Source organism: Talpa occidentalis, unplaced genomic scaffold (genome assembly GCF_014898055.3).
Source record: "Talpa occidentalis isolate TD23 unplaced genomic scaffold, MPIMG_talOcc4v2.1 talOcc4.17, whole genome shotgun sequence".
Taxonomy (NCBI): Eukaryota; Metazoa; Chordata; class Mammalia; order Eulipotyphla; family Talpidae; genus Talpa; species Talpa occidentalis.
The window spans coordinates 43,571,647-43,580,189 of NW_023601754.1; the positions used below are offsets into that span (position 1 = coordinate 43,571,647).

The 8,543-nt window shown below is 51.9% G+C and overlaps 1 protein-coding gene across 2 annotated transcripts in view; it reads left to right on the forward strand.

Moving 5' to 3' along the window:
• Positions 1–1,732, forward strand: part of XRCC1 (X-ray repair cross complementing 1) — a 29,470-nt gene extending 27,738 nt beyond the window's left edge. For both annotated transcript variants that reach the window (XM_037516745.2, XM_037516744.2), the window contains exons 15-17: positions 288–378; positions 1,048–1,123; positions 1,224–1,732. In XM_037516745.2, the coding sequence (XP_037372642.1) occupies positions 288–378; positions 1,048–1,123; positions 1,224–1,337 (281 nt within the window). In that variant the 3' untranslated portion in view covers positions 1,338–1,732. The remainder of the gene's footprint in view (positions 1–287; positions 379–1,047; positions 1,124–1,223) is intronic.
• Positions 1,733–8,543: the final 6,811 nt, after the last annotated feature.

The window sequence follows — 8,543 nt, forward strand, 5'->3', positions numbered from 1 at the left end:
CACCATCCATAGGTCAGAGCCTATTGGAGAGAAGGTAGCAGGCTGTGAAGTGTGCTTCCCAGCCAGGCTACCTCAGTGAGCCATGTTTCCTACCAGAAACATGCGCAATAGTGTCCTTAATTTGCCCAGCACAGCCAGAGCTCCCTGAGAGCGCAGCTGGGCTCTGAGGGAGCTGCTGCACAGTGGGTGTTGTTTTAATAAGCACTCACACACCAGCTGCCGTGCCTACTGCCCTGTCTGGCCTCCGGTGTCCTGTGACTTGGCTCTCACTATCTGTCTTCCCACAGACTTCTTCCAGGGCAAACACTTCTTCCTGTACGGGGAATTCCCTGGGGACGAGCGGAGGCTGCTCAGCAGATATGTCACAGCATTTAATGGGTCAGTGTCCAGGGGACGGCTGGGTGATGTGGGGTGGAGGTAGGTGAGGGGGAGGAGGGAGGAGAGGAGCACCCTGCAGGGTGGGCATGAATCCTGGAGTCCAGAGCTGGCCCTGCTCACTTGTCCGGGCAGTTGGTTTCCTATTCTCTAAAGTGAGGTGACTACACCCTTTCAAAAAGATTAGTGACAGTGGGGGCTGCCATTACTGTGGCTGTGGCAATGATACGGCAGTTTCCCAGAGAAATCAGATAGCTCTCAGAGAGGTGGAGAGAGAGATTTACTTGTCACACTGGCGGGCTCAGTGGGATCGCTCCCAAAAGGCTGAGCACCCAAGAGTAAAAATGGCAGGGTTTTATACAGTTTGTTTGAGGAAACTTGCTATCCCATCCTTCATAGCATAAGCATTCTTTATTGTTTGGGAAGAGGGTCAAGGTAGCCATAGCTACCACTGTGAACAAGCAGTGCAGTACAGCCAGCAACTTCTCCACTCCAGCACGCAGCAGAATCTAAGCAGCAGACTTGGAAAACTTCCTGCTTCAGCAAGACTGGGAGAATGGGTGGCCTACAGGGTCATCGGTGGGGGATAGAGTGAGCTATGGGACTGGCTGGGGAGCAGGATGCCATGAGAGGGGACACTGGTTCTTGACCTGTTCCTGCCTCTTCTGCCAGGGAGCTCGAGGACTACATGAGTGACCGGGTCCAGTTTGTGATCACGGCCCAGGAGTGGGACCCCCGCTTTGAGGAGGTGAGATCCGGGGCGCAGGGCAAGGGAGGCCCTCATCCTCCTTTGCATCCCTTCCAGCCCCTGATCACATGTTCCCACATGCACATCTTCCCCCCGGCAGGCCCTGATGGACAACCCCTCCCTGGTATTCGTCCGTCCCCGGTGGATCTACAGTTGCAACGAGAAGCAGAGGTTGCTTCCTCACCAGCTGTACGGGGTGGTGCCCCAGGCCTGAGTCTAATAAAGATTATTTGGTTTTGGAGTAGCCGTCCCTTCTTGCTGGAGACTCTCCCAGAACTTCCAAGAGGCTCCCAGCATTTTGTCTGATGTTTGGTTTTTGCTTCTCCCCTGAGGGCTAGGTCTGTGTGTGCCTTCAGACTGCTATCCTCATGTCCTGGAAAGGATGGGGGACCAGTGGGTTGAGCGCAGCGCTGTGAAGCTGTCTGCAGCCTCTGCAGCGCCGGTTCGATTCGTGACCAGCCAGTGAGATTCCCACATGGTGCTGCAGAGCTCTCCTGTCGTGCCCGCTACTCCCCTCAGCAGTGTATTTTGGTCCTTATGCCTGTTCTGCTCCCTGCTCTGTCTCTGGTGAATTCTCTCACTCTCCCGCGCCTCTGGCCTGTACCCCAGTGCTTGTATAAATAAATAAATCTTAAAAAAAAAAAAGAATGGGGGACCTCTGCCAGGGGTCTGGTGGGGAAGGAGCTCTTTTTGTCTCTCCTCACTGATCCCTCACCCCTCTGGTGGCAGGGGGCAGGGAATTGTGAGCCTGACTCTCAGCTGGGTCTGACCCTCTGAACCTATTGTGGTGTCTTGTGGCCCCCCTGGTTCCGGGGCTAGTGGCCTGGATGCGTGTGAGATGTCCCCTCACAAAGTCTCAGCTCTCCAGGGCCAGGATCACTCCCTTTTTCTAAGACCTTCTGAAGTCGCCCTGTATCATCACCAGTAGGGTTTACCATCACCTCATTTGGGAGGTTGAGGGGGGAAGGGGTATTTTAATCAGCCCACCCAAGCCTTGGAGCCCTGTGAGGGCTCTACACATTTAAGGTGGGAACTTACCTGGGTGTTCGAGACTCAGGGCAGAAAATAGGTTGGTGTTTTAGGCAGGGGCCGTGACAAGGGCCAAGGCCAGAAGACCTTGAATAGTGCTTGGGGGCAGCTGAAGGAGCAGTGCCCCCTTGGCTGAAGCAGCTTTAGGGGCACAACCAGCTGGAATGGTGCTGTCCAGGGCAGCGGCCACTCACAAGTTAATGAAAGCCGCTCACTTCCTCAGCCTCAGGCCATCTTTCACGTGCTCATAGCTCCTGTACAAAGAGCACAGATAGAGAGCATTTCCCCCACTGCAGAAAGCGGGACACAGCGGTCCTCTCAGCCTGTGAACATCAAGCTGAGAAACTTGGACTTTATGCTGGGTCAGAAAGGATTTGAGCAGGGAAAAGGATAGAGGCAGAGCTGAGTGGGAGGTATGATCTTGAGTTACATTTTCTAGGACATTCCTAGTCCTTTGCCAACTTTTGTCTCATCAGCCAGTCAAGAGCCACCAATCTCAACCCTTCCCTTTCTCACCTCTGAGGCGGTGCTGTCAACTGCACGCTCTCCTTCGTTCACATATGAACTGACCGGTAACTTTACCATGGTGCCGCCACCAGTTCCCACAACTGTGTCTCCAAACAACAGCAAGATGTAATCTTACAGGTCTGGAGGTCTGAAAATGGAAAAATGCTCTGGAGGCTCTAGGGGAAAATGTGATTCCACACTGCATTCCCCTTTCATGTTCACAGCTTCCCCTGCTGTGTCACTCTGACACTGGTGCTGTCTCATTTTCCCACCTTCATTTTATTTTTTTTTAAGATTTTTTTATTTATGCAAGAACCGGGGTACAGGCCAGATGCACGGGAGGGTGAGAGGATTCATCAGAGACAGAGTGGGGAGCAGAACAGGCAGACTGACAAAATACACTGCTGAGGGGAGCATCAGGTGAGAATGGAGGGGTCTGCTGTGCCATGTGGGGCCCTCGCCGGCCTGCCGAGATCAAACCCGCGCTGCAGAGGCTGCGGACAGCTTCACAGCACCGCGCTCAACTACCTGCGCCACCAGGGGAGGCCCTCATTTTCGCACCTTTCAAGAGCCTTGTCATAACACTGAATCCACCTGGATGATCTGAGATAATGCCCCTGTTTTAAGGTCAGCCGATTAGCACCCATAGTTCTGCTACCTTAATATTCCTATGCTACAAGGCCTCCCTGGTGGCGCAGGGGTTAAAGTCTCAGCACTATCAAGCTATCGCCAGCCACTGCGGCCAGAGTTCAATCTCCAGCCAGGGAGTTGACCCACATGGCGCAGCAGACCTCTCCTGTCTCGCCCGCTGCTCCCCTCAGCAGTGTATTTCAGTGGATCCGCCTGTTCTGATCCCCACTCTGTCTCTGGTGAATCATCTCACACACACCCCCAATACCTCTGACCTATACCCCATTCTTGTATGCAAGAATAAAAATAAATCTTAAAAAAAGGATTCCTATGTTACATAGTGTGTTCATAGGATTCAGGGATTAGGATGTGGGTGTCTTTGGGAGGCCATAATAATTCTGCCTACTACATCCAACGTGTGTGTGAAAACACAAATGCCTGGTCATGGGGATGACACTCGCGGAAGAGGAGGAGAGTCAGTGAGAGAGGTGCAGTCTGGCAGTGACATGCCCTGGCAGTGACACAGAGGTGTTCCCTTTGCAACTTAGCATAGTTGCAAATGAGTACATATGAGGCAGGGCGAAGTCGTGAGTGGGATGGGGCAGAGTGGGGAGTTTAGATAGAGTCAGGGAAGGCTCAGAGGACTTACCTCTGCTGGGGCATGGGAGAAGTAAGATGTCTGGGGGAACCATTCCAGGCAGAGGAGAAGAAAGGCCTTCAGGCAGAACCTGTGCTACGAGCAGCTGCTGGACATCAGAGTATAAGCTTAGACCCAGACCCACCCCAACTTGGCACTGTCCCCTCATTTGTTGCAACTAGTCCCATCTTTCCTGTTGTGGGTTCGCTATCTGTACCAGGTAAGTTTGGACCAAATCAATACTTCTCAGATGTTTGTGTCTTTTGAGCTTTGGTGGGGGTGGGCTTGCTCTGGGGGAAATCTTTCAGGACAGCTTTGTATGTAAACATGAATAGAGGTGCCCAGCCTGGTTAGGAGGTACTTCTCCCCCTCCCGCAAGGACTGCTGAGTAGTCTGCAGTCCATTTCCATATGCCTGTTTGGTTCCACTCTATGCTGGGTACTTTCCACAAACCATCTCCAATTCTGTCCCCCTCAGTTTCCAGTTCAAACACTGGAAGGCCTTTCCTAACCTGTGTAATGGCGTAGTTATAACTTGACTTGTTTGTGGTAAAATTTATCATCCTTTCCTATTTTGTGTGTGTGTGTGTTTTTTTTTTTTTTAAAGATTATTTATGCAGGGCCTCCCTGGTGCCGCAGGGGTTAAGACGCAACCTATGAAGCGCTCCGCAGCCACTGCAGCACAAGTTCGATTCCCCGCACTGGCCAGGGAGCAACCCACACGACGCAGCGGACCTCTCCTGACTGGCCCACTGCTCCCCTCAGCAGTGTACTTCAGTCAATCTGCCTGTTCTGTTCCCCGCTGTCTCTGGTGAATCCTCTCACCCGCCACACCTCTGGCCTGTACCCCAGTTCCTATATGCATAAATAAGATTTGGAACTGGGGTACAGGCTAGAGGTGTGGGGTGGTGAGAGGATTCACCAGAGACAGAGTGGGCAACAGAACAGGCAGACTGACCAAAGTACACTGCTAAGGGGAGCAGTGGGTGAGTCAGGAGAGGTCTGCTGTGCCATGTGGGTATCTCCCTGGCTGGCCAGGGATCGAACTCATGCTGCAGAGGCTGCAGGATTGCTTCATAGTGCAGTACTTAACCCTTTGTGCCTCCAGGGAGGCCCCTGTGTTACTTGCTTTGACTGTGGTAACAAATGAGCACAAGATAAGTGGCTTTAAACAATATAAATTTATTTTCTTACCGTTCTGAAGGTCGGTAGTCCAAAAATCAGCCTCAAATCGAGGTGTCAGTGGGGCTGGGTTCCTTTTGGAGGCTTGGGGAGAATCATTTCCTTGCCTTTTCCAGCCTCTACCAGCTGCCTGAATTCCATGATTGCCCCCCCCCCCTCCCCCGCCCCGCATTCCAATCTCTAGTGCTGTTCCTCTCTGACTCTTCTGCTTCCTTCTTTCCCGTGTAAGGACTCCTTTGTTTATTCAGGACCCACTGGGATAATCAAGGTAATCGCCCCACCTCAAAAAAACAGGCTCCTTGTGTCCATAAATTTCCTTCATATGTAAACTAACAAACTCAAAGGTTGTGGATATGCGGATATGGATATCTTTGGGGGCCATTATTCTGTCTACCACAGGACCCCATTTAATTTTTTTCCATTTCAACTGATTTACTGATTAATTTATACTCTCCCACTCATTACAATGGGGGTTGGCAAACTACAGCCAACTGATACAATCCTGCCCAGCTACTATTTTTATAAATAAGGCTTTACAGGAACACATCCAACATACTGTGCTGCTTTTGCATTCCAGTGGTGAGCTGAGTAGTTGTGGCAGGTGCCATATGGCCTACACAACCTACAAATATATTCTATCTGCACCTTCACAGAAAAATATTGCCAACCTTTTATCTATAGGTAGGGTTGTCATCTGTCAGGACCTCCAAGCACAGCTGTTTCTGAGCTCTTAGTTCTTTTGCCCTGGCCTACTCCCAAGCCAACACTCCAGATTTCATTGCTACAGCTTTGTAATAAATCTTGGTATCTGTGTGGAGGGAGAAGGGAGACAAGGCTCCCCTGCTTGTTCTTCAAAATGGACTTGCCTTTATTTTTTTGGCTGGACACTTGATTAGTGTCTACTTCCCTCACTAGACTAGATCTCTCTTACTGTTGATTTCCTAGTGCTCTGTGTAGGACCCAGCACATAATATGTGCTTAATCTGTAGAAGAGCCATCTAATGTTCGACTGAACATTCTTATTTTAGAGCTGGAAGAACAGGCTCCAAGAGGGAACCGTCTGCCCCGGAGGACACCTGTACCCTTAGAAAGGCTGCCCAGTGCTCCCAATTAACAGCTAAGGCACCTGAGTCCAAAGATGTGACAGTGCTTGTCCCAGGGCCTGTGTCTTGTAAGTACTGGGCTAACTCCAAAGTTTGACCTTTACTTATTTTTTAATATCAGTAGGACACCCTTTGGTTCCTGCTTTTATCATTTAGTATACCTTGGGAATCATCCCACATCAGTGCAGCTAGAGCTGCCTCCACCCCCTACCCCATCCCCACTAGTACGTCTTCCATTGCATGGTGGACCTGGTCCCCTACTGCTTGACTCTTGGCGTGGTTTCCCATCACTCTGTAGTGAACATCCTTATGCTTTCTTCACTGGCTTGAGTTTATCCACAGGATAAATTCCTAGAAGTAGGCTTGTCACAAATGTGTGCATTTTAAATTTCCTATAGCTACAAGCAGCCAAAATGGGGGCACTAATTTAAACTTCACCAAGGAGAGAGCCTATTTCCCCATGCTCCTCACCAACCCACGATGATGCTGGAGGACTTAACCTTTGCTATGTGAACAGGTAGGGAAAAAACCAGAGCCAAGACTTTCAAACCACAAGTCAATGTGGTTTGGGGGCCATGCTACTCTGTGGGTGACATAGTCACCTTCCCTAAATGGGTGAGCAGAGTTCCTCCCCCTTTTAAGTTTAAACCCAGCATGAGCAGCCAGTTTCCCTGCCACCCATCTCTGGGAGAGGCACATCCATATAGCCTGGCTTAGAAATGCCACCTATTTATTGACTGGGGCCAGTGGCAGAGGGGCCAGTGAGCCAAGCCAAGGGCTCACTCCCACTGCCCCTGGCTCTTAGCCTGATGGTAGCTGTGTTGGTGAAGGTTGCCTCAGGAGGCACCTCTGGCCAAAGGCTATAACTGGAGCAGTGATGCTGGGCAGGGACTTAGCTGCTCAGCACAGTGGGGGGATCATGACATAGGCCATGGGCAGCCAGTTTGGAGGTTAACGTAAAAGCCTTGGAGCAGTGTGAGCAAGGATAGGGACTGGTGTCAATGGCATGGTATATGTGGTGGTGGGCCTCCAGCTTGGAGGAGTAACAGAAGGATTTGGGGCAGTTGGGGTACTCATGGGTAGGGGCACTCATGTCCAGAGGTGGGCTGAGGGCTTGGAATGGTGGCTAAAGGGCTTTGGATGGTGGGGCCACAGGTGGGGGCAAACACCACTGTGCATGATGTGGTGGACTGCCAGCTTGGTGTGGTAGGAGAAGGTCTTGTCACACAGTCAGGACAGCCAATGGGCTGGGCTTTTGCAGTGGGCCCTGGTAGAGAACTAGGGGACAGGTGCGCTGGTGGGCTCCAGGCAGCAGCCAGCGCCCTGAGTCTAGGCCAGGATCTCTCCTACCCTGATATGTGAGTGTATCTGGACATTCCCCAAATACCACATTACTGCCATGCATCATCCTAAGGGACTCCAAGAGCTTACCTGGAGCTCCAAACTAAGGCTTCCCCAGAGCTACTTAGGTGCCCGTTTCTAGTAATCTTCCCAAGTGATCTCTCTAAAACCCCACAAGTCACCACTCCTCCCTGACCCTGCTGTCATTTCCTCAGCCCTATAACTGATCACTGAGGGCTCTCCAAAGCCAGCCAGGAAGATTCTCCAAAACATCACATTTGAGTGGGCCCAAGTGGTCTTCGCTCTGGGCTCTCAAACTTTCAACCTGAGATTCCTTCAAACTGATTTTCTGAGCCCCAACTCTTGGAGAATCCTCCCTTACTGCTCTCATCTCCTTTAATCACTGGTTCCTTGTAGTGGACCCAAATCGGGAATGGGAGGATCGAACAAAATAAGACCCAAATCTCGGCAATTCAGCCCCGGGGAGGGGCCTTCTAGCAGAGAGGGCGTCCTGCAACTCAGAGCCACGGAGGGCCGGGGGAGCGAGCGCTCAAGAGCGGCTCGGCGCTGCCTTATTTCCACTCCCTCCACCCACGCCGGGCAGTAGAGGGGGCAGAACGCACGCACATTCGCGACCCGAGCTCCTGTGGGGGCAACCCAAGGGAAGGAGGGCGTGGGTGCCCAGTATGGGGAAGCTGAGTGAGCAAGCTGAGTGAGCAAGCGCGAGGCTTTGGGTCGAAGTGAAGGGCACAAGCGGCTGGCGGCGCCGACGGTGGCTGGCTGGAGTCAAGCACGTGTGGGAGCAAACACCGAGAAACTTCACTTAGACGTCCCCGAAACAGCTCCGAACCTATGCACGTTCCCTTCCTGTGTCCACTTTCTTTCCCACTGGGAACCGGAGTTCTGTCTCCACAGGCAGTTGCAAAAACCCACCGTTTCAGACTCACTCAAGGCGTTTGCAAAAAAGCCTGTTCTGTTCCTGGAGGGCGGGG